The sequence below is a fragment of the Leptonychotes weddellii genome, chromosome 3, assembly GCF_054177405.1.
Source record: "Leptonychotes weddellii isolate Sample4059 chromosome 3, ASM5417740v2, whole genome shotgun sequence".
Lineage (NCBI taxonomy): Eukaryota > Metazoa > Chordata > Mammalia > Carnivora > Phocidae > Leptonychotes > Leptonychotes weddellii.
Window position 1 is genome coordinate 60,425,548 of NC_138371.1, and position 17,466 is coordinate 60,443,013.

Here is a 17,466-nt window from a genome sequence, read left to right on the forward strand (position 1 = left end):
CTACTTTTATAACTTCACTGTAGTAAACACTTTCTTGCTTGTCTGATATCCATTCCTCCTTCTTCTTTCAACAGTACCCTGATTATCCTTGACAAATGATCCTCAGTCAAGACTATGACCCAGGCCCAGCCAATGAGGACATTCCATACCTCAGGCCATAGAAAACCATTTAAAGATGGGCAGGGGACCCACTTGGTCCATTGGCAGCCACCTTTTCCTTTTACAATTGTTGAGAAAGAGGTGCATTTTCAATTGGGGTTGTTAAGAATATTGACTGTAAGTCTGAAGTTGCAGTGACACCTTGCCACTCTATTGGAGGAACCTGGGCTTGCAATATGAAGAAATACTTGGCCATGATAACATGCTTTGAGCCTTTGGACCCAGCCATGCCTAAAGCTACTCACAGATATTATTTATCTGATCTAATCAGTTCTCTCTCTCTCTTTTTTTTTAATTTAAGCTGGCTGGAGTTGGATTTCTCTTATTATTAATAGAAAGAATACTAATTTAATCATTTAAATGTTATTAGTGTGATCTTCTTTTCTCCAAAGGATTTAAAGCTAATTAAAATTATTTTGTACCTATATATATGTTTTATACTTCCTGACCAAAAGTATGCTTTTAATTTTCTTTTTGGCTAAAAAATTTTTTTTCTCAATAATGTCTATAAACATCTATAAAACATTTATAAGCTTTAAACCATCTTATGTTATGGAATCCTATTTATTATTTACAGAAAGAAGGACATTTAAAGAGACTAATCTGCTCCCCCAAAAGATGTCCTTTTTCCTTTTCCTGTTCCCAAGTTTTTTCAACTTCACTAGTAAGATTCCTTCTTTTCCTTTATTGTTTTCCAAAAAAGTAATTTTTTTTATGTCTCTCTTAGACTACCCCATTTCTTTCACCTCCTTTCTCTCTTTTCACAAGGGACTTTGAATAAGCTATAAAATCATGAGAGTTATAGGATTTGTGACATGCTGGCTATCACCAGCTCAAAAAGGCAGGCAAGAAATGCTTGGCAATAAGAAATAAGGTAGAAACTATATGTATCACTCTTAGTAAGAGTTTATATTTTAACTACAAGTACTCAACTTAATTAAAGCCAATACAAGGGTTGGAGGGAAATAAGTTATAAAATTGCACACAGGGTTCCTCTCTGAGTTTAAAGGTGAATTCTGCCATACAAGAGCACAGCTTACATGAGACAGCTGTATGAAAAATGATTGTGCCCCATCTGTTAACATCAGCTTCTATTGTTTGCATTAATTATCTAAATCCATAACAATCAAATGTTGCACCACAAATAAAGGATGGCCAATACAAAAAATCTGCCATAAAAAAATGAATCTCTAAAAAGCAAAACTCTTGCTTTATTATAAATAGGGAGTGAACAAATAACTTAAGAAGGTCGACCATATCTAATAACTTAAGAAGGTTGACTATATCTTCAGAATAAAATATCCAGGGACACCTAGGTGGCCCAATAGATTGAGTGTCCAACTCTTGGTTTTGGCTCAGGTCATGATCTCAGGATCCTGGGATCGAGCCTTGCATCAGGCTCTGCACTCAGCACAGAGTCTGCTTGGGATTCTCTCTCCTTCTCCCTCTGCCCCTCCCCCCACTTGCACATGCTCACTCTCTCTAAAATAAATAAATAAATCTTTTTAAAAATAAAATAAAATAAATAAATATCCAGATTGTCTTGAGACTTGATTAGAGATTGTACTCTTGACTTCCTTCTCTCCCATCTCCCACACTAACAAGTCAAACTGAAGCCTAAGAAATGTTTCATACAATCCACCTACTCTACTGAGAAAATTATAATCTTGCAGTAAAAGCCTACATTATATATATATTTTTTAAATATGAAAATAGAAATGGTTATCAACATAATTGCCTTTCCATCATGTCACCACAAAACAATAGTCTTTAATACTCTGGGGTCTTGGACTTTCAAAAAAATCTAACAATGGGCCTTTCATCACTGTACCTTAAGAACCTCTACCTTCCTTAATATTTCCTGTATTACTTCCAGGGACTTGGAAAGTGGGATTAGTATAAATTCAGGATTCTCTCTGTCTCTTTCCCCTCTACCTCCCTCTCTCTCTCTATCTCTCCCCCATCCTCTTTCTCTCTCCCTCTCCATCTCTTAGCTATTCATCTATTTACCAGATAAAAGGAAAGTTTTTCACTCTTTTAAAATACAGATACCACTTAAGAAACAAATATCAATTTGAGCCAGATGTTGCATGTTGTATAAGTCAGTAATTACTTATCATGCCCAACTAGCTAGGAAACAGAGTTACAAAGAAGACAGTACTGGGGAAATGCTTTATCTGTGGGCAAAATTTGCAGAAGGAAGTAGGTCAGAACTTAACCTTTTCAGGCTTCACTATTTCACTTAGAATTAGTTTTGTTGGATTTGAATTGAAGCAAATTGAAGAGATTGTGGCACCTGGTGATCCGCAGTTTCAAATTTAGGCCATTTTATCTCTAATAACCTACCTTCCTTCTCCCCTCCCTCCCTTCTTCCTTTCCTTCTTTTACAACATGACCAATGCTGTAAAAAAGGGGATTTGATTTTTAAGGAATTCAAATTTATTAAGATTAATGTCTCCACTAATTAAATCATAATGACTGAGACAACAACATAAGAATGAGTGTAAAATGTAGAATTAAAAACAAATTCTATTTTAAATATAAATTCAACCCCAGTAATCCTTTAATCTATTCTATCTCATAATGTTATTTGGACTTGGAATTGACCTATAAAAATTTTACACATATTAAATATGAGGTTTTGTGAGTATATATATACAAACTGTATGAAGAGCAAGTATAACCCTAAATATATGTATCTGTTTAGTGACATCAAATTGTAAGTTTCTTTATCAGTTTTTTAAAATATTCTTTCTAGTCAGGCTGTTAAAGTGGAAAGTTCAGGAGTTTTAGTGTCATACCAAATTTGAATACCACCGCAGCCCTTAATAACTACATGACACTGGGCAATTATTCAACTTCACTGGGCCTAATAAATAGTGAAAATAATACTAATGTTAACATTAATTATGATAATGTAAAAAGAATACCAAGGATAAAACAAGCACTTGAAAAAGAATACAGCCCTCCTGTTCTCACATCTGTAGACTGGGGATGATGATCGTAGTACCTACTCAGGGTTGTAGTGAGGGGCTTAAATGAGTTTACACTGAAAGCTGCAATGAATTCTGTAAGTGTTAGCCATTATCATTGCTCTCAGCCTTGTTCTCATTGTTATGGCTACTAAATCATACTAAGGTTTCACTACTGGTGACATTGTCTTCTGAGAAACTCTGTATTTCTGGTAATTCTCTTGGTAATTTCAAAATTTAAGGATCCTAAATTTCAAAGTCTCAATAGCTTGTGTTGGTACATAAGCCACAGGCATCCAGTGAACATCTACTGTACCATATAATCAGGATATTCTTTCAGCACAAATCCCACATTAAACATGAGAGAGCTAATCAAGTGCAATTAAACACCACTATTTATTTAGTGTCATAAATATTCCTTAGTGCATTTCCAACTAAGAATTTTGGCTACACTTCTAGAAAAATTTTGCTTCAGTTTCCTTTGAAACTAGTGTCTGAAGAATGATTCTTCCAGTAAAGTTCGTATGTGAGTGGGAACAACTACACAGATAGTCTGAAAGAATACAAGGTTCACTTCTAGGAACCTGCCACTTGGAAAACCCATAGTCACTGGGTCCCGGCACAGTAGTGTAGCTAAAGAGGGATGGGAACCATCTGCTGATAATTTCTCAAGTGGAAAATTGCCCCAAGATGTTTGAGTCTTCCACAAAACCTCAAAACCATAAACCTTCCCAAGCTCAGTGAGGTCTATGCTCTAAAAATGCTTTCTTGGGATTTCAGAAAGTTGCAAACTCACAAAGTCTCTGAGGTGATAAACACAACACTTGATGATCATTACAATTCTGAAAGTACTGTGCCATCCAGGGAGAAGGCGGTTTTATTTCTACCAAATTCTGGCATATCTTTAAAAAATGGTCTGTTACGAAAACGCAATTTATGTAAGCTAATGATATCTTTACCTGATGTGGAGAAGAGAACCTCTTTTCATATGTCAACCTGCTTCCTTCTAAGGAAAAACGGAAACCTTTTCTTCTTATGCTGTCTTCTGATTCGGATTTGCGGACCGCATCTTCCTTCTCTTCTTCTCCAGACTGCTCTTTCTGCTTCTTTTTCTTCCTTCTGTTTTTCAGCTCTTTTTCACTCTTGGAGCTCAACTTTGATGCTACTGAAGAACTCTCTGAGAAAACTCCTATCCCGCCAGCACCACTGAACTCTCTTGATTCAGCAGATGCGGCTGCAGCTGCTGCCTGGAAGCGGAGACAGGAAATGGCAGTTGCACACAAACCTTGAAAAACTCTCTCGCTGTTTACTACTTCATCTGTCTTCAATGTCATGAATACAGTCTTGAAAAACAATTCTCCATTCCGGTCCGTATTTCGGAAAACCATGCATTGTCATTAAACCAATTAAAGAATTAAATTCAAAAGACATGTGGAAGATGATACGTGTGACTTTGATGCGAACTTTAAAGCTCTGGCCTCTCACTATGCTCTCTAATTATTCAACAATATGAGCAAGACATTCAAATATCATAATAAATTTTTCTATGACTTAACCACTATATGAAGAAGGAAAGAATTTAAGAATTAAAGGTTTCCTATTTTAACCTGATCCATCACACATCCACTTGACAATAATTTTTAGTGCCAATCTAAATTATTGAACTTAATTCAGCCAAGTATTTTATTTTGATAAACTTCTGCCTCTCACTTAAGTGGAGTATCTCACTAAGAAATGTACAACAAAAACATATCATAGATCACATATATATATTTTATATATATATTTTATATATATAAAATATATATATGTATCTAGGAATCCCAGATCGTGGCATCTGAATGAATTTCTAAATTATAAGAGTACAGTTTTGGGAAAGGTATAGTATCCTATCTTGTTGCTGTTACTCCAGTATATTTTATCTGACCTTTATTAAATATTTAGGATACTCAGTGTTAAATGGGAATTGTAGTCAAGATCCAAGAGAAGCCAAAAATAGGCACTTGGATTAGTTAATGCCATTAAGTCAAGCAAATACAATTAGAGCAATTCTTGCCTTATTCTGAAGTCTTATCAAATCCAAATTAAATTATTTTTTATAGGGTAGGAGGCAGAGAATGTAGTGATTTACTACACTTACACACCAGGGTTTTTCTTATGCAACCTGTAAACTTGCTTTTAAATACCCTTCAAATAAAAAAATAAATATTAAATACGTCTTTGCTTTTCCAGATTCTAGAAAATATCTTCTCAGTTTGACTCTGGTTTTCTGACCTTTCCCACCTCTACTGACACTAATGAAGAAGCAACTATAACAAATTCCTCTTCCCCAGAAAATTAAGAAAATACTTCAATTGAGGGCATACAGGTCTAAATATTTTGTGAGCCTGAGTAAATGAGGAGTCACAAGGGAGAAAAAAAAAAGTCAATAAAGCAATTATAATTCTCGATGTTTTGATGCCATCAGCATTGACAGTAATCATCAACATAAAATAATAATCTAAAAATCTAATGGCTCCTAATACCAAACACATATGACATGTTTCAAATGTTACTTTTACCCACTGCCAATTTCACGTGGTAAATGTCACTGACCTCACCAGTGCGGTCAGAGGACTGAGATCAACAAACACAAGAGCTCTATGCTCTTGCTAACGATACCTGAGCTTCTTCTTGTTGCTTTTTTAACTGTTCAAGCATCTGTTGAAATTCAGCTTCTTTCTGTTCAGCTTCCTCAAGAGTTGCCTGATTTTGTTCCTCATAGGCCATGGCCACCACAGCCAGGATTAAATTTATAAGGTAGAATGAGCCCAAGAAAATTACCAGCACAAAAAATATCATATATGTTTTCCCAGCAGCACGTAGTGTCTGTAAAAATGTAAGAGATATTTTATTAAATTTTATATAGACGCTAAAAGCTCACACTCCAAGTAATACAGTATCTTATAGCAATTCCCTTGATTTCAGTATTTCATGCTTCCCAGAAGAATCCTTTTATCTGTTCTCACCAGTTGGTAAAGGTTTTCCCAGAAGTCTTGAGTCATGAGTCGAAATAGAGACAAGAAAGCCCAACTAAAGGTATCAAAGCTTGTGTATCCATAGTTGGGGTTTCGGCCAGCCTTCACACAGATGTATCCTTCTGGACACTGGCTGTAATTAGATTAAAAGAAACAGTCAGTACTGCAAGTCTGCTGGGTGACTTCCCTGTTTTTATAGATGCCAATGTCTACTTTATATGACAGTAGGGAAAACAGATTTCTTGTCATTATATTTATCATGTCTCCATATAAAAGCAATCATATCATGATTAATATCTCCTGGGACTTGCAGAATGAACAGAAGAATAAGTCTACAGGGAAAAAATTGATTTTCACGGAAGATATCTAGATGCAGAGTGTGTGAGTATGGCAGTAGAGAAGAGGGGTGAAGGAAGGATGGATGGCGGCACATGGAGAGGAGGGAATGTCTCTGCATGGTAAAGATTTCATAGTTATGACTTTAATGATCAAGCCAAATCTGGCCCCAGCATTGTGCCTGACACTTCTGAGATGCATGATCTTGAGTAAGTTTCCTAACTTTGCTAATTTTCGGGCACCTCATATGTAAGAAAGGATTAATAACAGAACCTGCCTTACAAATATACAAGTGTTAAATAAGATAGTCTATGTAAAGCATTTAGTATGGTACAGACAAGGAATTAAAATTAGTCTGTTCTACTTATCACTGGGACTTGGAGGAAAAGGCAGCACAATATTTATCATATGAGCCAAATGAAAGTCTGTTACCATTGGAAATTTTGCTACAGGTATGTCCACAATATCATCTTCCATTGAAGAACACTAAACTTCTTCTATGGTTCTAAATTCTTGCCAAAGAGGGAAAGATAATTATTTCTCTGAATTTTCATAGGCTTTAGCTCCAAGTGCAATACTTCTTAATAACAAAGTTCACGTGTCAATCATAATAATCAAAAGCACTTATTGAATGCTGTAATAGCTACATATTCGCTAATCCATTTAATCCTCGCAGCAACTCTATTATTATACCCATTTATCACTGTAGGAAACTAAGCCAAGGGGAGGGAGTGTTATTCGGTAGTCAGGCTTGAATCCATGCAAACTTCCCAGCTTGTGCTCTAATATGCTTGACATACACTCACCATGACTCAGATACCGACATTATCTCCAGAGATCTTACATTTGAAGTCATGGAGACCACATTAGCATGTATAAAATATCACACTTACAAAAGTACATGCTTATGAATTCCATTAACTTAATCTTCTAATACATATGTACTGCTTCTCTATTTTCCATTGAACTAATTTGAAAGATTAGCTGTGACCTAGTATGGAAAAATAATTGCCACATATGAGTGTGTGAAGGAGGTGAGAATCCACACTTATTTCAGCTATTTTGAGAATCAGCGTGAAGTGGAATTTATGGAGGCCTTTGAATGAGGAGTGAGGGAGGGCTGGGTAGGTGGGAGGTGGCAAGTTATTGGGGTCGATGGAGCAGTGTGGACTGAAACTCAATACGAAATATCACTTACCCTGCATCTGAGCTGTTGCCACAAAGCAGAGCATCATTTTGCCCTTCCAAAAAATAAAAGTGACCTATTTAAAGAGTGAGGAATAGAAAGAATCATTAAAAAGGCCCTCAAAACACTTCAGCCATTGTTTTCAGGTAATAAAACCTCATAATCTTTTTCAACTAAAATGAAATGGATAAAGTAATAAATATGTATATGGCTAAATGAAAATATTTTAATAATAACTGAATACTAAACAAATATCAAAATACAAAATTTTTTATTAAACAAATGTTTAGAAAATCTGTTTTAAAAAGAATTTTTTTGGGGAAGGAATAACTATTATAACATTCTCTTATCAGCATTTATTGCAAATATAAACTCAAATTGCTTGGGATAGTTCAAAAAAAGAGTTGCCAAATTAAGGCTGTTTGGCACAAAAAGTGAGAGAAAGGGAAGCCTTGTTGCTTCAAATTGCTTCCATGCAAGTAAAATTTTACTTTATAAGTACTTTTTTGCATGGACTCAAAATAGATTCAGACTTTTTTTTCCTACCAGTTTTAACTTAATTTCCTGTGAAAAGTGGGGTTAGGTTTTCCTTTCTATGATGCTCTAAATAAGTATTGTGTTTTGGATTTTGGCTTGATTACTGTATTTCAAAGGAACAGGATAAATTTGTTTCTTTGAACATACATAATTTTCTAAGTATATCTAATTTCTATTCTTAGGGAAACCTTATATATAACTTCAATAAGTTGCAAAGATGATCTCAAAAAATATACATTCATAAACATACATATTCACATACTAAAACACACAAACATTAAAACACATACATATGCCCCATAAAAAATTATTGTAATTGCTTTTAGGACTACTTTAAAGCCTATATTGAAGGAATCTCCTAATATATTATGCAAGGAAATCTGGGCTGTAATTTTGCAAAAAGTTTTAGATCCTTACCTCACAATATATGCCAAAAAAAATTCCTAGATTTTTAAAGATTGAAGATTTAAAAACGAAGTCTATTAATGTAATACAAAGAATATATAAATGTTTTTATGTAGGATATATAGGTGGTTCCTTTATATATACAATACCTAAGGGAATATTTTTATGATCTCCGAATCAAGAAGCATTTTCTAAACTTAGAGAAAAATGAAAACAAATTTGATGACTATATTGCCTAAATATGAAAATCACTTAAGCATCAAAAACAAGCAATAAGATGAAAAACAAGCTAAATATATTTGCCAGAAAAGGACAAAATGTTAACATGCTTGATAAATTAAAGAATTCATATGAATTCTCCAAAATTTACTATCACTTGATGAAATAATGGGTAAAAAAATCAACAGATAATTCACATTATATAAAATATATAACTTGTTATTGATACTAATAAACATAGTTTAAAAATTCTACTGCATTAATAATTAAGGAACAATACACTTTTCTTTCTACCAAAAGATTTTAAAATACGGTAATAGTCAATATTGGGGAGAGTTCAGTAAGATGACCAGTTCTGTAGGAAGTATATAGTGGTATGATCTCTCTTGAGAGCAATCTGACACTCTATCTCCATAGCCTTAATCTGGTTATACCCTTTGACACTCCCCTCCACAACCAAATTCTACTAACAGAAATTTATCTGAAGGAAATAATCAGAAATAGAGAAAATATTTATGTGCAAATATTGTTACTGTGCTGTTATTAATAAGTAGGAAACCCCATAAATAATGAATTTTTTAAAAAAACTATTTATCCAATGCATCTTAATCTCTGTTATAGAAATCTTCATAAGAATGCTAACTCTTAAAACATGAATATAATTTGAGAAGGGATAAAATTTCATATGGTTCTAAAAACCATGAAGAATACCTTAGAATAAGTGTCCCAGTAGAATATTGATAATCAAAAGACCAATGGGTATTGGCTAGCTAATTGCACATGCAGAGGGAGGGACTTGAACATCCAAATGACAGAGAAGCTGGCTTCAATGGTAAGAAATTATACTGAAGTATATGGCATCATGAGTTTATTCTGATGTCTATTCCTAAATAAAATCAAACTATACTGATAACAACTCTAAAACAATGACTGACACCAAAAGGATAAATTACAATAACAGAGGTTAGGTTTGAGTTTACATTTTCCCATCATCAATAAGTGAATGGCTGGATTGGGGTTGCTCAACTTTCTGATGAGTACACAAATGTAGATTTCCATCTTGGTGAATGATTTCTCTATTTCCAGATATATCATATGCACTCAATACAAATACTGAGTCAACCAAATAAGGCCAAGTTATTTTTCCACAGTCTTCTTAACAACACAATTCAGCATAATACACCGAATAGTTCAAACTACTGATTTATTTACTACATGACTGAAAACTCCTTCCTGATCAATGCTTACCAAATACCAAATAAAATGGTATTGCTTTCAACACTGGTTTAGGAAAAGATAACACATTTTCAAATGATAACTTTTATCATACTGATTGATAGATAAGGAAAAAGGAGTAAAATATCATCATATCATAAATATCATTTGACTTCTGTATCATATGTGTTATCTTAAATTGGTTAAATCATTTAGTTCACATTAAAATTGAGACAATTTCCACTATACGTATTTTTTTTAACTAAAGGACTAAACAACTTAATGGTTAAAAGAGTATATCTTACTTTTATCCTCAATATATTCATCCCAGTTAAACATGCTCACTGTCCTATTGAAAGTGGTACCGTTCCCATCCAATGAGTTATTAAAGAAGGAAGTGATGTTTATTTCAAAGGAAGAATTATCAGGCGGCCATTGCAAACATTTATTCCGCAGGTTGCCCATAAACAGCTGTAGTCCTATTAGTGCAAACACGCTCAGACAGAACACAGTCAGAATCATTACATCAGAGAGCTTCTTCACTGACTGGATCAGGGCCCCCACAATGGTCTTCAGGCCTACGAATAAAATCAGAGGGAGGAATGTCAATATACTATTCAACAGCTACATTATCGACAAAAACATCATGAGCTTGTCCTGGAAAATAAAGATGTCATGCAGAATGCCAACAATATTAGTTTAATGTTTGTGATTGAATAACATTTTCATGAAAAGCCCGTAGCTGGTGAAAATGAATGAAAGCAGAACTTGTATGTTTGTTAGAAAACTGTGAATGGAAATGAACCAAAAGTATATTTCCAAATACTCCTTAGAGCAAAAGAAATGATTTTGTTATTCATGCTTAAACATAAACCTTGTGTAAATATTTTGCTTTTATTTGCAGATGTCTTACTCCCTAACCTCTTACTGATTTTAGAAAAATCTATGTGAATAGAGTAGTAACAAATCTTGGAGTCAATGGATTATGAGGTTATATATTTGTGAATTCTGCAAGCTTGAATACGGGTTAAAAAAGGAAGACATCTGAAAACTGAGTTCCATGCAGCACTCATGCTATCTCTTGCTCCTTCATTTATCTGCAGATAAGAACATCACCAGTTTTCGACCTAAATGGCCAAATTTGCATCAGTCTGAACGCCTCACAGTTTAGCTTCTATGCGGAAAGCTTGATGTTACAGGATGCAAACCATGTAGCCTGTTACTGCAAATGCCTCATGCAAAGACCTGTTAAACTCAAAGGCTGATTTAGAACAGTTTTAAAGAAAGCAAGAAGTAAAAGCAAAGAATCAAACCCATCCAAAATATGATGTCCTGATTCTTGCTTTTTTACATATTTCTTTGCGAAGTGTGACAAGCAAAAGGCTTATGCACAAAAACTGTAATTGTAGCCCCAATGCAGTAAAGTCAGCCTCGGTGTTTAACCTAGCTCTCACCTGGAATGACTGAAATTGTTTTCAGTGCTCGGAGAACTCTGAATGTTCTCAACGCTGAGACATTGCCCAGGTCCACAAACTCTGTCACATATCTGTAATAGGGAGTTCACACACAACACAATAACAAAACACAAGAAACAGTTGGAGATATAAGGGGCCTACCACCTTATACCAGTTTCTTCTTACCTGGAATTACAGAAATTGTTTTCAAAGCTCTCAAGACTCTGAAAGTTCGAAGAGCTGAAACATTGCCTAGGTTTACAAATTCTGTTACATACCTGTAGAATTAAATCAGAGTTATTCAGAATTTAGGGAAATCTAAGTCTATGTTGGTCTTTCATCAAGACCTTTTCAACTTCAATGAGCGTTGCCATCAGATTTCCCAATTAAGAGAAAAATGGCATTGTCTTCAACCATCGTCTAGATACCTGGGAAACTTTATTTTACTACTTTACAGTGCTAATTGAATCCAAAATTATACAATTTACTACTAGATTCCTAATTTCTCCAAAGTGCATCATTTGATTAGAAGAAAAGTATTCTAAGCTTACATGATAACTAAGGAAAATGCTTGATCTGTCAAGGGAAGCCACTGAGGAGAAATAAAGCATAGGCTCCCACCAGTGATTTATTATTCCAGGATGGAAAACGTATGAAGATACTTACGCAAAAGTAATGACTGTGAAATCCAACCAATTCCATGGATCCCGCAGGAATGTGAAATCTTCTAAACAAAAGCCCCTTGCAAGTATTTTTATAAGTGATTCAAAAGTATAAATTCCTGTAAAGGTGTACCTGAGAGGAAATAGCCAAGTCCACATTAAAGGTCTAGTAGGTAATTGACATGTACGTGTCTTAAAGGAAACTTAACAAACAAAAATTAGAAGCTTCCATATGGGACTGTACTAGTCTCCCTATGATGTAAGCTTAGGAGGAGTTTAAGGCAAAAGAAACATTACATTCTGAAAGACATTCTCATTGACTATAAGTAAATAAGTACTGTATTTGCTACATTAACTAACAAAGGCCCAAATAACATGGTTCTATATGATGATATTACCTGAAATACACTGGCTGTCAGTCTGATTTAAGCAAAAGAGGTATTAACCTCCAAATTAATGAAGCATTGTGTTTAATAAAATATGTATCATTAAGAGCCATGAAATATCTAATAAAACAGAAAGGTGATAGCCGGGGCACTTGGGTGGCTCAGTTGGTTAAGCTCTTGATTTCGGATCAGGTCATGATCTCAGAGTTGTGAGATCGAGCCCCTCATCAGGCTCTGTGCTCAGTGGGAAGTCTGCTTGAGGATTCTCTCTCCCTCTGCCCCTCCCCACTCTCTTCTGCTCTCTAAAATAAATAAATACATCTTAAAAAAAAAAAAAGGTGATAGCCATGAGAAAAAGAACATACAAACTAGGTGTAACTTTTATCATTGGATATTAGTAATCACTGATAATATTCAAAAGAGTTTGAGACTCACAAGGAAGATTAAGGGCTACAAATATTGGCAGTCAAACAAGTGCAGTAATTTGAGCTAATGAATGAGCCACTGCAAGCTTTGTCCTACGGGAAATTAGTCATTGAAATGATCCTGAGTCATTGTTTAAACTTTTCTGGTTTAGAGTAGCTAGTATGATCTGCTAAAGAAAGTGATAGGGTCTCAAGATAGTAAATTTGGAAATAGAAGGGGTGACAATATTGAAAAATATCTTTTTCTTTTCTACTTACTCCACATTTTTTGTCCAGTCTGGAGGGTTACTCATGGTCATAAATACACAGTTGGTGAGAATAGTGCACATAATGAGCACATTGAATAAAGTAGAAGAGTATTGTCAAGGAAGACAAAATTCAGTGGAAAAATCTCACTTTTATGCCCCACCATGCCTTTACACCATGAAGCTTAGAATTTTTATGCCTTTATTATTTTATTCTTGAGTTCGTCTTTTCCATTTCTGTAATTCAACAACCACATATTTAGGCCATCTCAGGCCAAGCCCTCAACTTTTTTGAGGCCATTTGAGGTGTTTCTTAGTAATTAAATATAAAGAGATGGGTTCATTGGTAAATAATTTATCAATTTAAGTTTTTTAAATGACAGATTTAATTTTGAAGGCAATAGATTCTAGAATGACTTAGGTGTAGAAGTACCCATGATAAGCATCAGAGAATGCACAGCTTTGGAATTCTTCAAACACAGCACTTCCTCCTTGAAAGCCTTGATTACCCTTCCGCGGGGATTGTCTCCATGTTCGGTACAGGTTCCTTTGTCCATTTCCAACCCACAGGGAGCTTCGCAGGATTTACATTTGGCTTTGCACCATGCCTTGTATACAAAGACCTCTCTCTGTCTTTCAGTGGCTCACAGGTTGAAGTCCCAACGTGTGGGTTCCACCTGAGAATGCTTCTCAGTCCTCCCCTCCCATCCAGAGAGGAAGGGTCTTGGATTTCCATAGATCCAGACCGTGCCTGCTTCCTATCAATCCATGTATAGGACACTGTACTGTATCCGCTTTTTCTGTGCCCGTCATCTGACATGATTCTTTGGAACCCATGAAGGTACTGGTTATATGTAGTAGTTGTATCCTAGGTAAATATGGTGATGAAAATGCCTCTCCTCTAAATTATAACGGTAATGGGTTTTGCATTTTGGAATGGGTCCTGTTATTAGTGAGAGATGTGGGTGTGGTTTTTTTTTAATGCTTCAAAAATAACAGTTCTTATCTAAGCTTGTTCAGCTAATTTCATATAATCAGTTACTTAGCAAATCCATACAAGGTCTTATTTTGGCAAGGGAGGCTTTATAAAACTGAGATGGTCTGTCTCCACCTCTTCAGGCCCAGTTGTGCAGCCACCTAATAATCTTAATTTCTGGCAAAACTATAATGATTATTTTTTTTGTTGCAGTGAACGATACCTCATCTGAGAGGTTCTAATACCTAAAGAGTTTATCCTTCAAAGTAAAAATGACTTTGTACCATAAAATAACCCGAAGGTCAGTCCAGGGTCTTTATTTTCTTCTTTTTTGGTCTTTTTTTTTTTTAACCAGGTTTCGTAATTACTTTAGCCACTTTGGTTCCTTCGAACAACTTTTCCATGGTGGGGGGGGCGGTGCGGGGTCTATACTTCTTACATTGCGATCATTGTCTCAGTGAAGTTCTTTTGTCTTAAAAGATTCATGGTAACACAAAATGTATTTTACTGCTACAACTGAAATGTATTTATAATAAAATGCCTTTTTAATAAAAAAATAAAATATGATAAATGACAGATTTACCTCAACAACTGAACTGCAAGTTCAGCATGTCTATAAACTATGATAAAAATTCAGTGAAAGAATAATTCCATTCTAAGGATCATTCTAGAAGAATGTTTTTAATATGATCCTTTCTGCGTGGAGTGTATAATATACAGTAACTGCTCATAAAATTTTGAATAGTAAGAAAAGATGGCTGGTATTAGTGATGGCATTTCTTGGGTTTGTGACTGTGGCCAAATTACTTATTAATGTACCTAAAACTTGGTTCAATTCACTATAAAAGTGAGAAAAAAATAACGATTTCACAGGATTGCTGTGAGGATCAAATTAGTTAAAATACACAAAAGCTCCTATACTTAATGTGCCTGGTAAAGAATCGATGCTCAATAAATTGCCTTCCTAACTTTCTGAATCATAGAGAACATTCCTTATAACAAACATTTGGTTTGGGTCACTGTACCCATTTTGCCTTTGTAGACACAGCCAATGCCCTTCACTTTCCTTTATATTGAAAAAACAACAACAAAAACTGATAAAATATTCGGTAGTCACATAATTAAAATGACTTTCATAGTTAAGAAAAAGCACAAGAAAGATTCAGTTGCAATTATGTAAAACGACAACCTTTATCAATGTAAACTTAGACACAATGATAAAAATCCCAGAAATTGAGTAGACGCTGTTCATAACCCTTCTTAGTCTTAATTTTTATTGTAAGTTTTCACATTACTTGCACATAACAAAATAGTAACATGATTTTAAGTACAGTAAAATAGGACAGTGAGTAGCCAATGTTGCATTAATCTATAATGGAAGTTTCTTTGCACCTACAACTGCCGTTAGCCAAAGCCATAATTCATTTTTCGTTTTTACTAGCAGTGATATAAGGCACTTGCTTAATTCTCAGCTTGTTCAAATGCATCCACATAAAAAAAAAAAAAAGTCCTAAGTGAATGACGTGGATCAGCCACGTGAGGGCACTAGAACCTAGAGAACACTTTAAGAAAAACACCATTTCAAAGAAGAAACACCTATTTTTCCTTAATTGTTAGAAATAAACAAAAAGTAAGATAAAATGTAAGATGATTTGCTATTAGTATATAAAACTAGATCTTCTGTGTCTGCTAGTTTGCTAGGTCCTACAGGAGAAAACAACTCTTTTTGGCAGATTGAAACCATTCTAAATTCATGGTTCTGAACCTGGCCAATACTCTACACAGCCCCATATTTCTCACTTAACTCCATCTCCTACCCTCTGCAAAGACAATTTCAAACATTCTCCAGTCTCCTCTGACCTCCAACCCTCTTCCTCCTTCCTTCCCCACCTGAAGCTGATGTCCTTATTTCCTACTTCCCTGAGAGAATAGATAGCATCAGACTGCCAGATCTCTATTTCCCACCCCTAAGCTGATAAACTTCTCTGGAGACTTCTGGACCTACCCTTCTTCTTTCCTTCCTATTTCAATGGGGAAAGTCTTCAATGCCCCCACTCATACTCCGGACACCTTCTTTCCAGGATACTTCAGAAATCTCTTACCTCATTTTTCTTTTATCTTTATTATCTCTCATCCTATTGGGAGCTTCCTATCAATATAAACTTGCTTAAGCCTCTCTTGTCTTGGGGGAAGGCACACTTTCTTATAATCCCGAATCCTCTTAAAGTACTTACAGCCCTAACTTTTCTCCATTTCACAGCCAAACTTCTTGAAAGAGCCGTTTATCTTTTCTCTCGCTCATGTATCCAGCACATCCTCAGCTTACTAGCTTTTCTTTCTAAAGATGTCAGACTCTTCATATTTTGTCATTAAACAAAAGGGCAATTTTGTTCTTATTTGACTTGCTCTCTCAGTAGTATTCAGCAAGGAAAATTCTTCCCTCTTTCATTAAGTTTTCTTCCCTTCCCTTTATTGAAATCCTAATTCTCTAACCAGAGGATGCAACAATTTCTTTGCATCCTTTGAAATGTTGCAATTCCTTTTGGAAAAGGAGATAGGCTATCTCAGCCATTTTCCCCCTCTCCTGCTGTATTCATCCTAGTTAGAGTTCATCAACAAACATAGGTTCACATGTCATTTATGTACCCACCATCTCAACTACTTCTCTCCAAGTTAGACGCCTCTTCTGAACTCTACACAGTGAAGTGTTCAAATGGCATCTGTACTACGTATCTCATTGATACTTCAAAATCATTTAAAAGATTTTGAGTATTAAAACGGAAGTAAAAATCTTTTCATCTTACCCTCCCCTTCCCCCCACCCATACTGCTCCTTTGACATCTCTGTATCTTATAAAATGTCCCATGATCTAGCCAGGAACCTAGAAGCAATCCTGGATTTTTCTCTCTCCCTAAACCTCTGCATCCAATTTAGCACCAAATACTGTCAATTCTATCTGCTGGCACTGGATTCAGTGCACTTTTACATCCCCACATCACTACATAGTCCAGTGCCACCAAGTATAACTTAGATTATTGCAGTCTCCTCCAAACTGGTTTTTCTGAATCCATGTTTAGTTCTTTTCAATACATTCTGCATACTGTGCTAAAATGACCTGTGTAAATGTAATTCAGATGATTTCAATAGTTTTCCACTATTCTTAGAATAATGATCAAATGTCTTAACACAGTCTAGATTCCAGAAGGTCTGACCCGTCTACTCCTCTAGTTTTGCATTCTTTAGTTGTTTTTTTTTTTTTTCTTTACTCTTAA

General features: G+C 35.1%; 1 protein-coding gene across 1 annotated transcript in view; it reads right to left on the reverse strand.

Annotated features, from left to right (window-relative positions):
• Positions 1-17,466, reverse strand: part of LOC102727007 (sodium channel protein type 2 subunit alpha) — a 71,092-nt gene that overhangs the window by 43,178 nt on the left and 10,448 nt on the right. The window contains exons 4-11 of the mRNA XM_081815475.1: positions 13,232-13,321; positions 12,167-12,295; positions 11,501-11,592; positions 10,352-10,624; positions 7,683-7,746; positions 6,140-6,281; positions 5,793-5,999; positions 4,091-4,378 (exon numbers count right to left, since the gene is read on the reverse strand). Of these exons, the coding sequence (XP_081671601.1) occupies positions 4,091-4,378; positions 5,793-5,999; positions 6,140-6,281; positions 7,683-7,746; positions 10,352-10,624; positions 11,501-11,592; positions 12,167-12,295; positions 13,232-13,321 (1,285 nt within the window). The remainder of the gene's footprint in view (positions 1-4,090; positions 4,379-5,792; positions 6,000-6,139; positions 6,282-7,682; positions 7,747-10,351; positions 10,625-11,500; positions 11,593-12,166; positions 12,296-13,231; positions 13,322-17,466) is intronic.